Source organism: Panthera onca, chromosome D2 (genome assembly GCF_046562875.1).
Source record: "Panthera onca isolate mPanOnc1 chromosome D2, mPanOnc1 haplotype 2, whole genome shotgun sequence".
Classification (NCBI taxonomy): Eukaryota; Metazoa; Chordata; class Mammalia; order Carnivora; family Felidae; genus Panthera; species Panthera onca.
Window position 1 is genome coordinate 6,617,935 of NC_138349.1, and position 15,914 is coordinate 6,633,848.

The window sequence follows — 15,914 nt, forward strand, 5'->3', positions numbered from 1 at the left end:
TCAAATTACAGTGAGGATTACAATCTAAGAGTTCTATGACGGGTCTAGTAAATAGCAAACCTCAAAATAATTAAACATGTGAAAACCTCTAAAGATCTTAGATCTATTTAAGAGCACTCTCAGAGTGGCGCCTGGGTGACGGTCAGTTGAGCGTCCGACTTCGGCTCGGGTCACGATCTCGCGGTCCGTGAGTTCGAGCCCCGCGTCGGGCTCTGTGCTGACAGCTCAGAGCCTGGAGCCTGTTTCAGATTCTGTGTCTCCCTCTCTCTGCCCCTCCCCTGCTCATGCTCCGTCTCTCTCTCTGTCTCAAAACTAAATAAATGTTAAAAAAAAAAAAAAAAAATTAAAAACACTCTTAGAATGATCTGTTTTAAAAACACATGTCATGGGGCACCTGGTTGGCTCAGTCGGTGAAGCATCCAACTCTTGATTTTCAGCTCAGGTAGTGATCTCATGGTTCAGAAGTTTTGAGCCCCACATTATTTCTGTGCTGACAGTGGGGAATCTGCCTGGGATTCTCTCTCCGCCCTTCCCCCTGCTGGTGCTCCCTTGCTCTCAAAGAGATAAACATTAAAAAGAAGAAAAAAACATGTAACAAAGTATTATTTATTGATAGCATCTCAGGTTATAGTGTACAGATGAAACAGGTACTTGCTTTTTTATAAATTTTTTTTTAATGTTTATTATTTTTGACGGGGGGAGAGAGAGACAGAGACAGAGACAGAGACAGAGCATGAGTGGGGGAGGGGCAGAGAGAGAGAGGGAGACACAGAATCCGAAGCAGGCTCCAGGCTCCGAGCTGTCAGCACAGAGCCCGACGTGGGGCTCGAGCTCACGGACCGCGAGATCATGAGCTGAGCCGAAGTCGGATGCTCAACTGACTGAGCCCCCCAGGCGCCCCGAAACAGGTACTTTCTAGTATACTAATTCTCGCACAAACGAACTTGATACAGTAAATGGTTTTTTAGTGTAAATGACTCAGCAGCAGCGTCGGAATCGACTCTTTCCAAACCTAGCTCCCCGGGCTCATTTTACATTGTGTATGATAAATGCTAGTGTACCTTAGCTTCTCTTACCAGGGATGTGTTGAGGCTTATTTGGTTATTTTGTTACAGCCATTTAGGCTTAAATGTAAATGCTTTAATTTGGAGTCACAGAGGTGCTATTTAATATTTCCATTGCTTAAGACACAGTAGTCGATACCAGAAGCCATAGGTCTCATGGATCTTTCTTGCAACTGGAAGAAAATGACCGTCTGTAAATCCATTAGTCTTTTCAGAAACACAGCTGAGGTTAAAAATGTGTTTGTTTTTTTTTAACTCTGCCTTTTATTTTTATCTGTTTTTTTTTTCTTCTCCCCCCATCTGGAAGTGGTCAGACTCTCACAGCCCCTGCAACCTCGTGTTTGGTCCTAACTCTATTCAGTGATTTTCCAGGAATCACCCTGTGCCTCAGCACGGATCGCTCAGTGTCCCTAACCCGGGTGCGTTGCAGCCCCGCCGCACGACCAGCGGTTTCCCTGGCGGAGGAGGGAGCGAGTTCCTTCCGGAGGAGGCTGATCCCGTGTCCTCTTTCCCCGCTGAAGGTTCCCCAGTGGTGCGCCGAGTACTGCCTGTCCGTCCGCTACCAGCACGGGGGCGTGGTGTGCACGCAGGTCCGCCCCCAGAGCGCCGTGCAGCTCGCCCTGCGGGTGGCAGACGAGATGGACGTCAACATCGGGCACGAAGTCGGCTACGTGATCCCCTTTGAAAACTGCTGCGCCAGCGAGACCATCCTGAGGTCGGTGTCGGGGTGGGGGGTGGGGGGTTGCCCTGCTGTGCCCCCGCCTCCACTCCTCCCATGTCGCCCTGTAACCCGCGGGGGACGGCCACGACCTTGTTAGTTTGGACCCAGAGACCGTCCGGCGTATGCTTCTCGAGTTCCTCCCCGGGACGGGTCGGTACCAGTTACCTGGGTTGACCTAGTCCGTGTGGTTCTCTGTGTGCCCACGAGCCCTGCGCTTGGCATGCCCACGCCTCTTCCGGGCGGGGCGGATTCCCTCCAGCCGCGAAGGGTCACCTCCTCCAGGAAGGCTTCCCTCCCGCTCCTGGAGTGTCAGTTAGAAAGCTCGGTGCTTGCCGGACTCTCCTCGATTCCAGCCTTCCTCGTGGCAGGTTCGACCGGCGTTTTCCGGGCCGCACTTGTCGGAGCCTCCCCGGTTCCAGAGAGTCTTCTCAGCAGCCACCACAAGTTGCGAGAGGGGGACCTCTTCTTATCTCTACTTATCGGGAGATATCCTCTGCCCCGGGGGCTCCAAGGGCTTGGCACACAGAGGAAAAGGGACAAGAGACAGGATAAGTGGGGGGAGAGCCCTCCCCTGAGGCAGCGTTGCTCAAGGAGCTTTGCATCACAGCCCACGTGGAAAGTAGTTAGCAGCACCTCAAGGACATGGTCAAGGCTGCTTGGCCATCCCGTGGGCTTCGGCCGAGCCAGGCGCGGCCTGGACGCCCCGAGGGCCGGGGAGACCAGTGTGTTGGGAACAGCGTATCTGCACACCTGTAACTCCTTTGTGGGGCCCACCGTGGGGGAAGATCTGCCCCAGCAGGGAGGGTGCACACGCGGTGCTCCGTGCCGTGCCATGGTATGGGACAGCGGTCCCGGCGTGCTCCTCCTCGGACTCCCCAGCATCTCACATCAGCAAGTTTGCCAGCGGAAGGAAGGAGCGGTGCCCTCCCCGAGCCAGCCAGAGGGCCCTGATCCTCCAGTGCAAGAGTCTGGGGTCTTCTCCGGTTCAGAAAGCCCGTGTGACTCATTTGCGTGGTACTGAGCCGCTTCCCCTCAAGTGTTTATCTTCAAAAACAGGAGACGCAGGGCATCAGGCTGGTGTTAAACCAGGAGGGATCTTTCCGTCAACAGCGCTATGACTTGAACTTCTCGAAGATAGGCTCGTCACCTTCTGCTTTGATAGCCAGGGCCTCAAATTAGTACCTAGGTATAAACTCTATTATGCAAAGGGTCTGTAAACGATACAGATGAAATAGGTAAAAACCTCCCTGCCGGTGGCGGACAGGGCAGGACCTACGTCCCCCAAAAGAGTAAAGGGTCCCTAACTTTGACAGATTGATTCTTTACCCTTCACATTTTGAAGTGGCCTTTCACATGCTCGCGGTAGTAATTAAAGGACAGCTCTGACTATATTCTAAAGTTAATGTATGTATTTTTATATCTTTAATGCCATCTGGAAACGTTTTGGCAGGGACTCTCGGTTACAGTTACTTCCAAAATGAAGTATTACAGTATTTTTATCTTTTATGGATCAAGTGTAAATTTAATTAAGTTTTTTTTTGTTTTTTGTTTTTTTTTTTTTTAGAAAGCCATGGAGATAAATAATTTTGGAGAAATCGAACAATGTTGTCAGAGCAGGTGGAAGACCCATCTCCCCGTTTAAACGTCTATTATGTGTTGGGACGTAGCTTCTAGGGGATTATTTTATGGCAGAGCCCCCGCCCCCCAAGCATTCAATCCTGGCGGCCGCACGAAGAACTACAACTTATGTTGACATTTGTTTCGTTCTTACGTGCATGTAGCATTCTTTCTGGAAAGTAGCTCTCGGCTGCAGGGGGGCTGAACTGCAGGTGTATCCCGGAGGTGGATGGGAGTTGGGGTCCCGCTTTGGCCCCCTTTTGCTGCCTTTGCTGGGGGGCCCGGCCCTCACATTGCCTTTTTATCCTCACTTGGCAGTTTTTCTTGTTGCTGGGAGACTGCTCTTTCTTTCCCACCCTGACGACCGCCACCCCCCCCCCCCCGCCCCCTGCCCCCAGCTGGTGCGGTGTCAGCAGATACTCTGATTTGTGGCTAACAGAGCGGGAGTGGCAGCAAAGAGGCCACAGCTACTGCAAAGCCCCCTCTGATCAAAGAAAGCAATCCCCCATTTTCCCCCTCGGTTTTCCGCGCTCTGAAAAGGAGGCGACGTGGCTGTCAAATGCGTGTCTCTGCCACTTGCTCACCAGAGCCCCGCACAAGCCCCCGAACCTCTCTGTGCTTACGCTTCCCTGTCCGTGAGATGGGGTGCCCGCTCTCCCTGTTCGCAGGGGGGCTGCGGGGGCAAGACGAGCTCACGCGTGTGACCGACACGCGTAAGCCCCTTGTCCGTGTTCGCGGCTTTCTCGTTACAAAGGTAAATTGGAACCAGATTCATTTCCTTGGACATCTAATTCTAGCCATAATTTTTAATAAGCTCGGAGTGAATGGCTGTTTGAATGAGAGGGTTTAAGGTTAACTACCGATTATGGAAGGCAAGGTCCTGTATTTGGTATGGTCTTTTCCACTTTCTTTGTAACCCCTTAGTATCTAATCTTTTAGGTAGGTAATAGACACTTAGTAAATACAATCTTTATGCCTACCACTGTCTTCCCCCCCCCAACCCCACGTTATATGTAACAATTTAGTTCTTCTTTAGGCTTTTTTGGTGGCCCTTTTTGAAACCGTAGATATACCTAAATATTATATACCTAGAATAGTCTTTCTGAACTATGTATGAAGATGTTCTGTAGAATGACACATAAATTTCAAATATGGACCCTCTAGAACACAGGTTGTAGAAGAATTACTCAGATTTTCATTCAAGGTCAAATTCAATATATTTCATTTCAGAAACTAATAAAACTTTTCTAGATTTCATTTTTAGCCTTCAGGAGTTTTGTATTAGGAATTTAAATATAAACTGCATTTGATGAAACTTTAACAGTGTCCAAATATATATTTTTACATAGTCATCAGAACAGTGCTTTTTTAAGCACTGTATATGCGATCTTATGAACACAAGGTAGGAAGTAGATCTCTGTGCTATAGGGAAAATCGAAGGTCCGTATACCTTTAGGATTGAGCCTTAGTGTTCCTTTAGCATTATATAATCTGGAAGGCCAGGCTTTGCTGAGTCCAGTGGAGTTTTAAATAAATCCCCATCCTCCCCTTTTTATTTAAGCCTCGATATTATTTACAAAACCCACACACTGCCTCCTCCTGGCCGGGAACATTTCTTCCTAGAAGATCGGTGCTTAGAGGAGGGAGTTTGCTGAGAAGGGGATAATTCATCTGACATGACGGGAGAGGCATAGATTTAAATAACTTGCTTTTAGACGAGAGTCAGTAGTAACTCGTGATTCTATCACACGAACTCCTGAGTGAGTTAGGGGACGGCAAAGGCGTTTGTGGTGGCGGCAGGAGTCGTCGTCTGGTGTCTCCCAAGAGCCGCTCACTTGACCGCCTCTTCTTTGTAGGTACTGCACCGATGGCATGTTGCAGAGGGAGATGATGTCCAGTCCGTTTCTGGGTAGCTACGGGGTCATCATCTTAGACGACGTCCACGAAAGAAGCATTGCCACGGATGTGTTACTTGGCCTTCTTAAGGACGTTTTAATGGCGAGACCCGAACTGAAGCTTATAATTAACTCCTCCCCTCACCTGATCAGCAAACTCATTTCTTACTACGGAAACGTGCCTCTCATAGAAGTGAAGAAGCAGCACCCCGTGGAGGTTGTGTACCTGAGCGGGGCCCAGAAGGAGTCTTTTGAGTCCATTTTACGCCTTATCTTTGAAATTCACCAGTCCGGTGAGAAGGGAGACATTGTGGTCTTTCTGGCCTGTGAACAAGTAAGTAATATTCTGACCCCACGGCGGAGCTGGGTTACTTAGGGGGGAGCCTCTTGACCCTGTGGCGAGGCTGTTAATAATGAACGTCCGGGTTTCAGTTTGCTGAGTCGCCGTTGAAACGCTTGCTTGTTTTATTAAATACTTGAGAAGACGCGCAGGCAGGGCAAACAAAACGTGTTCTGGAAGGAGAGCACAGAAGTGCTTCTGCAGTCCCAGGCGGTGAGGACGGAGGGCCCGGGGGGCGGCTTGGGGGCCTCCAGCCCGTGGTCCCCAGAGCTGACCCGCTGACACCAGGCTCGGGCCGAGTGTCCGCCTGCCTCAGAGGGTCTCGGGAGGGAAGATGCACGCCGACTCCCGTCATGCTCTCACTGTCTCCCGTGTGACCGGGGGCGTGTGCCGGAGAGGAGGCCTCTACCCATCCCACGGATGTCCCTCCAGTCGTCACCGCAGTGTTAGCGGGAAAGTATAATGCCTAGCACACCCAGAGGACTCTCTCCCTGCACTGGGGTCCTTTTAAAAAAGGATGAGGGGGCGCCTGGGTGGCGCAGTCGGTTAAGCGGCCGACTTCAGCTCAGGTCACGATCTCGCGGTCCGTGAGTTCGAGCCCCGCGTCAGGCTCTGGGCTGATGGCTCGGAGCCTGGAGCCTGCTTCCGATTCTGTGTCTCCCTCTCTCTCTGCCCCTCCCCCGTTCATGCTCTGTCTCTCTCTGTCCCAAAAATAAATAAAAAACGTTGAAAAAAAAAATTTTTAAAAAGGATGAGAAAGATCTCACATGGATTCTGGAAAATGTGATTTCAAAAGAGTAATTAGAAATGTATCACTGAGGGGCGCCTGCTTGGCTCAGTCCATGAAGGTCCAACTCTTCGTTTCGGATCAAGTTTTGATCTCACGGTTTTTTGAGTGCGACTCCCACGTGGGGCTCTGTGCTGCTTGGGATTCTCTCTCTCTCCTTCTCTCTCTGCCCCTCCCCTACTCATGCTGCCTCTCTCTCAAATAAACTTTATTACTTAAAAAAATTTTTTTTTAACGCTTATTTAGTTTTGAGAAAGAGACAGAGCTTGAGTAGGGGAGGAGCAGAGAGAGAGAGGGACACACAGAATCGGAAGCAGGCTCCAGGCTCTGAGCTGTCGGCCCAGAGCCCGATGACGGGCTCAAACTCACAGACTGCAAACTCATGACCTGAGCTGAAGTCGGACGCTTAACTGACTGTGCCACCCAGGTGCCCCAAATAAATAAACCATTAAAAAAAAAAAGAAAAAGAAAAAGAAATGTGTAACTTTGCTACACATCTTTGCTACTGCTTTTATATGGTCAAGGTGCCATCAGGCTTGCAGTGGATTTGGGTTTCGTTTTTATTTGTGGCTATGCCCCGACCCTACTTGCCCTGTAGTATTCTGTTGGCTGAACCTAGAAGCCCCCAGAATCTCAAGGATTATCTCTTTCTTCTTAGGGACTAATTTCCTGGTCTTTTTTTCCTGCTCATCATCTTACTCAGTAAAAGTGCTACTTTTTAGCTGGCCATGACCCAAGTACGTAGTGATTCCAGTGATTAAGCAGAAACCACAAAGGGAAAGGGAGATTGTTTGATGTTGGCCGAGGTACCAGCTGAGCAAAGACAAGTGTCTCAGCTCTCCCTCAGAGCCTTAAGTACTCACATCTTTCAAAAATACTTGCAAAGTATTTACGCGGCTTGATGTTTAAAGCATAAAGGACGACGGGCCCTCCCGGCTTCGGGAACTTCAGACAGCCTTCTCACAACGTAGATTTTACCTGCTTCCATAAAGAAAGTAATTCAGAATCTCAAATATATAACTACCATAGATTTAGCGATTTCTCATGTATGGACCATACAGTTTCTTCAGTAGGAGGTCTTCTCCCTATTATAGCGATTTATTCTGTGATCATTTCCTAAGCCTGCATGATTCAAGAAAGTCCTGAGGAAAGTGGTAAGATGAACAGGCGGCCAGGGGAAGGATCCATGAGGACGATGACAGGTTCTCAGTTTAACCGGGCGAAGCCTGAGGAAGGGAAGATTGGCGGAATGAATGGTCAGTCACCAGGTGAAAAAGAAGACATAAGTTTCTGGGCGGGAGGGAGGAAGGATAATTAAGACTGATAGAATGAGTAGTCTTTCAAGTCAGAGTAGACAAAAATTCCAAAATGGATTTTTGGAAAAAAACTTCTCGCGTGCAGATCTTACGGTTCCGAGCCTCTGGGAGCGAGGCCACGATGGTGGGCAGGTGCCGCGGGTCTGACCTGGGGCCAGCCCTGGAACCCGTGAGCCAGGCTCCTCTTGGTGCACCGGCTCACGGCGGGTCTGGGTCGCCAGCGTCCCGCTGGCTTCAGCAAACCTCTGCCGGGACCAGCTTTCTCTCCCAGTCCAGCTCCGCCTTCCACAGCTGGCATCGGGCTCGCTTGTCCCCGTGTCCCACCTAACAGGCTGGACGCAGTTCAGTCTCCTGCCGGACTTTTCCCTTTTCTTCTTTACCACTTCTGCCAGGATTACCATTAAGGTACGCCTCTCCCTCTCCTGTGGTCTCGCAGTTTCTCTCTTGGACAAATGTGCCTTGCTCTGAAATCCATGTTAGCCGCTGTTGGTCACACCCCCACCCCCCATACTATTTGAAACTTTCTTGATTTCCATATAAAATGTTAAAACCTGCCACAGCAGTCAAATGTCCCGTGAGAGCAAATCCAAGCAGTTTAGTACATTAACAGAAATGCACTGTCATTTTTTAAGAGATACATTTTTTTTATTTTAAAAATCTTTGAATGTTTATTTTGAGAGAGAGTGCAAGCAGGGGAGGGGCAGAGAGAGGGGGGAGAGAGAGAGAGAGAGAGAGAGAGAGAGAGAATCCCAAGCAGGATCTGTGCTGTCAGCACAGCGCCCCACACAGGGCTTGATCCTACAAACTGTGAAATCATGACCTGAGCCAAAATCAAGAATCAGACACTTAACCAACTGAGCCCTCCAGGTGCCCTTTAAGAGATACATTTTATTTTATTTTATTTTATTTTATTTTATTTTATTTTATTTTATTTTATTTTGTTTTATTTTGTTTTGTTTTATTTTGTTTTGTTTTGTTTTGTTTTGTTTATTTTGTTTTATTTTGTTTTACTTTGTTTTATTTTTATTTTGTTTTATTTTTATTTTGTTTTATTTTGTTTTTCATTTTTTTTAATGTTTATTTTTGAGACAGAGACAGAGCATGAACAGGGGAGGGTCAGAGAGAGAGGGAGACACAGAATCCAAAACAAGCTCCAGGTTCTGAGCTGTCATCACAGAGCCTGGCACGGGGCTTGAACCCACGAACTGTGAGATCATGACCTGAGCCGAAGTTGGACACTTAACTGACTGAGCCCCCAGGCGCCCCTTAAGAGATACAGTGGAAATTGTAGAAATGCCCTCACACATTTTGGGTTGGTGAGCACTGGGTACCTCCCGTTGTCTATAACCGTTCGCTCAGCACCTCAACCTGCTGTGAATTAATCCCCATCATCACAGGCCGTCCTGTGTTTTGACACTCAGTTGAGACTTTGAGCCCTCAGTGTTTATAGTTCCTTATCCTTTAACTTTTAACCTGAAAAAAAAAAAAGTGAAATACGTGAAGTAGAAAATGAAGTTGGGATTTATGGTGCCAGCAGCCAGATGGCTGTGCTGCTTTAAACAGGACGGCATTGTCGCCTGGAAGGTTTTCTGGGAAATGCCCTGCGTATTTGCGTCACTCTGGGCCTTTTCATCTTGGGGCCGGGGATCTCCCTGCATGTGTCACCGTGCTTTCCGTGGCTTTGCAGGTGACTTAGGAAGGCCCCACGTGGGTAAGTGCACAGACACATTGAGTAAGAAGGAAATGAATAAACAGTATTTTGGGGCGCTGGGTGGCTCAGTCGGTGGAGCGTCCGACTTCAGCTCAGGTCATGATCTCGCGGTTCGTGGGTTCGAACCCCACTTTGGGCTCTGTGCTGACCGCTCGGAGCCTGGAGCCTGCTTCGGATTCTGTGTCTCTCTGTCCCTCCCCTGCTCGCACTCTGTCTCTCTCTCTCTCAAAAATAAAAATTAAAAAAAAAAAAGTGAACAGTATTTTAAGCTTTCTTTTTCCTTCAAATTCTGAAGGTTATGGCCTCAAATCCTTTGTTAGCTGAGCCTGAAGCGCCTACACTATGCACACTGTCAGTGTCTATTTTGCTCTGCTTTTTTTTTTCCTTTTGAAGAGTTCTTTTCTTCTTTTTTTCGTTCTCCATTCAGAACAAAACTCAACCTTAGAACCCACCTACAACCACAAAGCTTTAGCAATGGGAAGCAAATAAAAACTGAGTGGCCCAAATCACTTTTTAAAGAGTATCCGAAGAGAATAAGAAATGTTTGAGTGCAGTTGGAAGGTTTATTTTGAAAAATAATTGCCCACAAGCGGGCTGCTGGAATCAGCCTCCTTTTCCAGCTCCAGGAACGCCTGTGGCAGCCTGTTCAGGAGCGGCGGGGCGGGGAGGGGGGGGTCATCCGGGAGGGATGGAATGGGGCCTGTCCTGGGGGGCCGAGCAGCAGCCAGGGACAGGAGACACAGCCCACATCTCTGTCCTCCTCCTGGTAATTTCTAATAGGCTGTCCGCATGTGGAATGGTGATGTGATCAGAATTAGAAATATGGAGAAATTATTTTGTTCTGAGTGTTCCAACTGGCAAGTTTTCATTTATTATGATCAGCAGGTACTCTCTTGGCTTGGTAGAAATCTGCCCCAAGGACGCCACCTCTGTGCGGAAGAAGGGGGTCTACACGGGAGGGTGTCCCTGACAGCTGCTCCCGTGGAAGCCTCTGCCCTGCTTCCTGGGGCCTCCTGGAGGCCCGGGAGTCACTTTCAAACAGCTCTCCCCAGGCCTTAGAGACCTGTGATGCCATTTTTCTAGGCAGATGTGTCCCCTACAAAACCCTGAGTCAACTCAACCCTCTTCTATAGATGAAGGGAAGGAAGGAGAACGAGCTGGACACTGGAAAATGGAATAGGTCTTAGGTCTTCAAAACTCTTCGTGGTCACGAGAAGTCATCTTTTTCATGTAGATTTTTAGTGCAATCTGATGAACGAAATGAGACTTCTTCCATTCGGTAGTTTGTTAGCTGGGCCCTGAAGAAAGTAGAAAACTTCAGAAACATAAATTCCAAAGGTTTAAGAGTTACATTAAATGACACCTCTTTTATTTGAGGTCCTAAAAATCTAGTTGTATTTGAGAAATGGAAAAATACTATCTGGGGCGCCTGGGTGGCTCAGTCAGTTGAGCATCTGACTTCGGCTCAGGTCATGATCTTGCACTCCGTGAGTTTGAGCCCCGCGTCGGGTTCTGTGCAGACAGCTCGAAGCCTGGAGTCTGTTTTGGATTCTGTGTCTCTGCCCCTCCCCTGCTCATACTCTGTCTCTCTCACTCTCAAAAATGAATAAATGTTAAAAAAAAGAAAAGAAAAAGAAAAATAGTATCTAAAGTGCCTTGCCTTTGGAGCATTTTGCCCCCTTACTTATGCGTAGTTTTAGGGGCAATAACTTACTTTTTCTTCCCCCAATACATTTGTCAGTGAAACAATTTAAAAGGATATTTCTACATGCTTGAATTATGCCACAGTGTGTAAATCAGCAGTGACTGTCTCCTGCCGACTTCATTCCATTTACACTATCTTAAAGGCTAATGGGTCAGAGTGACCCAGAAACCCTGGTTACAGAATGGGTGTGTATATGCTTTTATTACAGACCCAGAGATTGTTTTAGAATTCTTAGTTGTTCCACCATTAAAGCACAGTGATGCGTCACCATCAATATGAGGATAGCTTCTGTTTACCTGTCATTGTTAATGGATATGAGAAATTGCATCAATCTAGAAAAATAAGATAAATGCATAAAAAGGCACGGGCAGTACATTTCCCAAGAGGAAGACCATTTTGGACGAAAAGCAATGAAATTGTTTATAAGTTGTATTTAACTTCCCCAAAGAAATGTACTCGTCTAGTCAGGTCTTCTTTTCATGTAATGATTCACAGAGACAACAACACAGGTATTTCTTTCCCTGCATACATTATGTACCTTTTGCCTGTAGTTTTATTTAACTTAGACATCTTTTTTTAAAGTGATGAAGTTGTAACATATTTTATTCTCATGGATGATGTTATTTTTTTTACTTTAGGATATTGAAAAGGCCTATGAAGTTGTCTGTCAAGAAGGATCTAACTTGAACCCAGATCTAGGGGAGCTGGTGGTGGTTCCTCTGTACCCAGAAGAGAAATGTGCATTGTTCAAGCCAAATGAGGAAACAGAAAAAAGATGCCAAGTTTATCAGAGGAGAGTGGTGCTAACCACTAGCTCCGGAGAGTCTTTGATCTGGAGTAACACAGTCAAATTTGTCATCGACGTGGGTGTGGAAAGGAGAAAGGTAAATTCTTGTCACGTGCGTAAATAGCCTGCTGGTGAGCATCGAGAATCCATTTCTTGGGTTCCTGCCATCATATCGAGCAGGAAGTGAGGATGAACTCTGTGATCTGATGAGTCTCTGAGTTGCCCATGCGCACACAGGAGGATTATCGCGGCCGGTGACCAGTCTTGCCTACCCACTACTGCCTTTCGTTAGCTTGTCGGTAATCCCCACGCTAATTGAGGTGCCAGAGGAAAACGTTTTGAGAAAAGACACAGCTACTAAAGCAGAAAGGTGATGGCTCTTCTTGTCAGTGGTTTTTCTTTAGCTAAGGTGCTAGCAAGGCAAAGGATCCGACTCCTGAACCAGTCTTTTCCTACGTACATCCTCTGAGTGTCTTGGGGGGACCCCCTTTCTCAAAGTAATTAGCATCTTCTCTTGGTGATTTACCAGAATTTGGTTTCGAGTACACTGGCTTTAATTTTATCAGATTTTGGGTTTAATGTTGACAGGATGAAATCCTATCCTAAATTTTTAAGAATACTTTTATAACTACCTTTAAGTAAAAAAAAAAATTAGGAAAATGGAAGTAGGCTATCTCAAGCTCTCAAAGACACTGGAACTTAAGGAATCATAGCATTTAAGAACTTGAAAAGAAACGTACCAGGGTATTGATCCATTTCGCATCATTAGAGGTTTACGTACCTTTTACCCCTTTAGGAAACTGGGTCCCCGCAGTATGTTACTGTGACAGAGCAATTCCAGCCGTTCTGAAGGCTCCCTGGGAACCAGTTTGGGCTCTTACTGAATTAGTCCACCATTCAGAGAACCCAGGGCTGTCACTTTCCCCCTCAAACCACCCGTAGGAAAAATCCCGCTTGGTGCCATATGCCGTTTTTGTCTGAGCCCCTAGCACTGGGAGGGCTCAGCATATGTTGTCAAGGTCAGACCGCTGAGATCACAACTTGAATGGAACCTTGAAGAGACACAGCACCGGCGGGTGATCATCCTTTCCTCTGTGTGGCGTGTGACGATCCGTCATCGTTCACAGGGTCGTGCTTTGAGAAGCGACACCACCAGCATTTCGGGAGATGGTGCAGAGGCCCTGTGTTTATTGAACCTACATTGAAAGCAGACAGTCTCTAAATCCATTTATCAAGCCACTAGCAGTTTCGCTCTCAGGGCAAGCGAAACAATAACAAATGTCATCCCGAGAAAATGAGTCTGTAGTTGGGCAAAACGCCCTGGACCACGCAGTCCCCTCTGGTCCGGCGAGCCTGCGACATCTTGAGCGCTGTGACACTAAAAATGCTGTCTTTCCATTCACAGGTGTACAACCCTAGAATCAGAGCGAACTCACTCGTCACGCAGCCCATCAGCCAAAGCCAAGCGGAGATACGCAAGCAGATTGTCGGTTCGTCTTCTCCAGGTAGCACCACGGCCACGAACACGGCCGCAAATTCCCAGAGGCAGGCAACTGAGAGCCATCGTAACCACGTCCCTTGGTTTCTTCCAGGAAAACTCTTCCGTCTGTACTCTGAGGAGTTCGCCTCCAAAGACATGCGGCCGCTCAAGCCAGCCGAGATGCAGGAGGCGAACCTGACCAGCATGGTGCTGTTCGTGAAGAGAATAGACATCGCGGGCTTAGGCCACTGTGACTTCATCAACAGACCAGGTAGCTGTGTGCTCGAGTGTTTTTGGGGCGCGTGGCGGAGACGTGGCGGCGACGTGTGCCCCTGCCCGGGCCTGAGAGCAGGTGGCACTCAATGGCACAGGCAGGCGCGCGGGGATTTGGTCGTACAAGCATTGTCCCCGTTGGAGGCACATGTCCTCTGAAGTCATTTTTCGACAAACCTGTAGGAACTTCTTGCCCTGACACTGGAGAATGATCTGGACCCTGGAGCCCGGGCAGCTGGGCAGGGGTGGCCAGTCCCGGCCCGAGAGAGGTCTCTTCCACAGGCAGCCCCTTCCCACTGCCCCTGCCTGCGTCCAGGTGTCTTTACCTTGGGAACCGCTGCTTTGTTCTCGGACCAGCAGCTTGACCTCACCAAAACAGAGTGGGTACGTGAGTCCCCCATGGAGGGTCCTGACTGAAAGGATTGGTTGCCCTTCACTGATAACTTAGTTCACTTGTGCTTTGATAAAAAGAACGTCCTTAATTTTTTTCACACTTTAGGCCAGTGGTTGAAATTTTTAGTATGTGTATCAGACGGTGGCAGGTGGGGGGCGGGGGGGGGGGGGGGGGCGGTGGATGACAACCTACTGATCCGGGTTCTGTATCACATGCACACGAGAGAGTCACAAAAGACCATGTAAGCAGAGAGCATAGTTGGAAACAGTGGAATTTCTTCTTTGTTTGGGATGTTTTCTCTCTGTTCCTGTTTTTCTGTCATTTTGCCCAGCAGTGCTGGTAGGATTTACAAGCACTTGAGAAGTACATTATTTAAAATTATTTTTTAACGTTTATTTATTACTGAGAGACAGAGACAGAGCATGAGCAGGGGAGGGGCAGAGAGAGAGGGAGACACAGAATCCGAAGCAGGCTCCGGGCTCCGAGCTGTCAGCGCAGAGCCTGACATGGGGCTCGAACCCACAAACCACGAGATCATGACCTGAGCCAAAGTTGGATGCTCAACTGACTGAGCCACCCAGGCACCCCGAGAAGTACGTTATTTTAGAGTAACTCTTTCTCAAACATTTCCGAAAATGATTGGTAGAATTTGGACTGGGTTAAGAGGAAGGTGCTCTAAAGGTGACAGGTGCAAAGTCGACAGTGGAGACAGCTTGTCCTTCTAAGTGGCGCGGCCCTGTGCGGAGGGTGCAAGAAGTCGGCGTGGGCGGGACCAGCGGCACCTGCCGCCTCAGGGCGCCCCAGGAGCATCGCCAGAAGTTTCCTCACCCTGAGGGCCCGGCAGGTGCACCTTGCTCTGCACCAGTGTTGCGTCCTTCCCTGGAGCCTTTCAGAGTTTTACAACAAAAGTCTCCCAGTAAACACCGTGAAAAATCAATTACTCTGGGGAACCCTTTGGGGTCTTAGATTTTCAGCGCAGACTTTCCCACCTAAGGAGCAGGGGGATCTCCAGGAGGGAGAGGGACCCGAGCTGCCCCTTCCGAAATCCATCTACTTCCTCTGCAGCCATTTCCTCCCGGGAGCTCTCTGTCCTTCCAGAAGAAGGACTGCGGACAGCTCTTCTGCAGTGTCCATGCCCCCCTACCCCATCTGCCCACTGTGCCAAGTCTGCAGGACCATGTGCGGGGCCCCTGGAAGCCACCATGACCTGGGGGGGGCACGGAGCCCCCGGAGAGGCTGTCCTTGGGTGGGAGACTGGCTTCCCTAAGGGCCTAGAGGATGCAGGTGTCAGAGCACAGGGCAGCGGGAAGACCTTCTCCAGGGTGAGCAGCAGAGGAGCCGAGACGCAGACAGGACAGAGAAGAAGCCGGAGTAGGATGTGCGTCGAGGAGATGTACCTGGGAAAATGGGCTCGCACCTGGGTGGCGGCCACGCGGCGCCACCTTCCCGCGGGCCTCGGGGGACGTGAGCCGATTTTGCTTGGCTCCCGGCCTCCCTGCCTGAGAAGAGCGTTCCTGGGGCCCGGCTCCTGGGTCACCGGCCGAAGCGAGGAATGCGTGTCTGCTGGGTGCACCGACCTAGGCAGGAGGAGCTCTGGGGACGTAAGGTTGTAGTGTGTGTGTGGCGACCTCGGCTCGGCGCATTTGCCTTACTGGACAGTGTGGGGTCACGGGAATCGTGGGGAGTCCGACGGGGCCGGGGGACAATATCCCGGTAGCCTCCACCCCGGGGCTGTCAAACGGCCACCCATCCTTCTCCCGGCTTTTCCTCTGGCTGCTGAGGAAGCAAGCGAGGGTCTGGGCCACGCGCCCCCGTTTCTCAGGT

The 15,914-nt window shown here is 49.2% G+C and overlaps 1 protein-coding gene across 5 annotated transcripts in view; it reads left to right on the forward strand.

Moving 5' to 3' along the window:
- The window catches only part of DHX32 (DEAH-box helicase 32 (putative)), a 53,019-nt gene that overhangs the window by 24,329 nt on the left and 12,776 nt on the right, over positions 1-15,914 (forward strand). For all 5 annotated transcript variants that reach the window (XM_060641218.3, XM_060641220.3, XM_060641221.3 and 2 more), the window contains 5 exons: positions 1,586-1,779; positions 5,259-5,631; positions 11,795-12,040; positions 13,349-13,448; positions 13,536-13,694. In XM_060641218.3, coding sequence (XP_060497201.1) covers positions 1,586-1,779; positions 5,259-5,631; positions 11,795-12,040; positions 13,349-13,448; positions 13,536-13,694 — 1,072 coding nt within the window. The remainder of the gene's footprint in view (positions 1-1,585; positions 1,780-5,258; positions 5,632-11,794; positions 12,041-13,348; positions 13,449-13,535; positions 13,695-15,914) is intronic.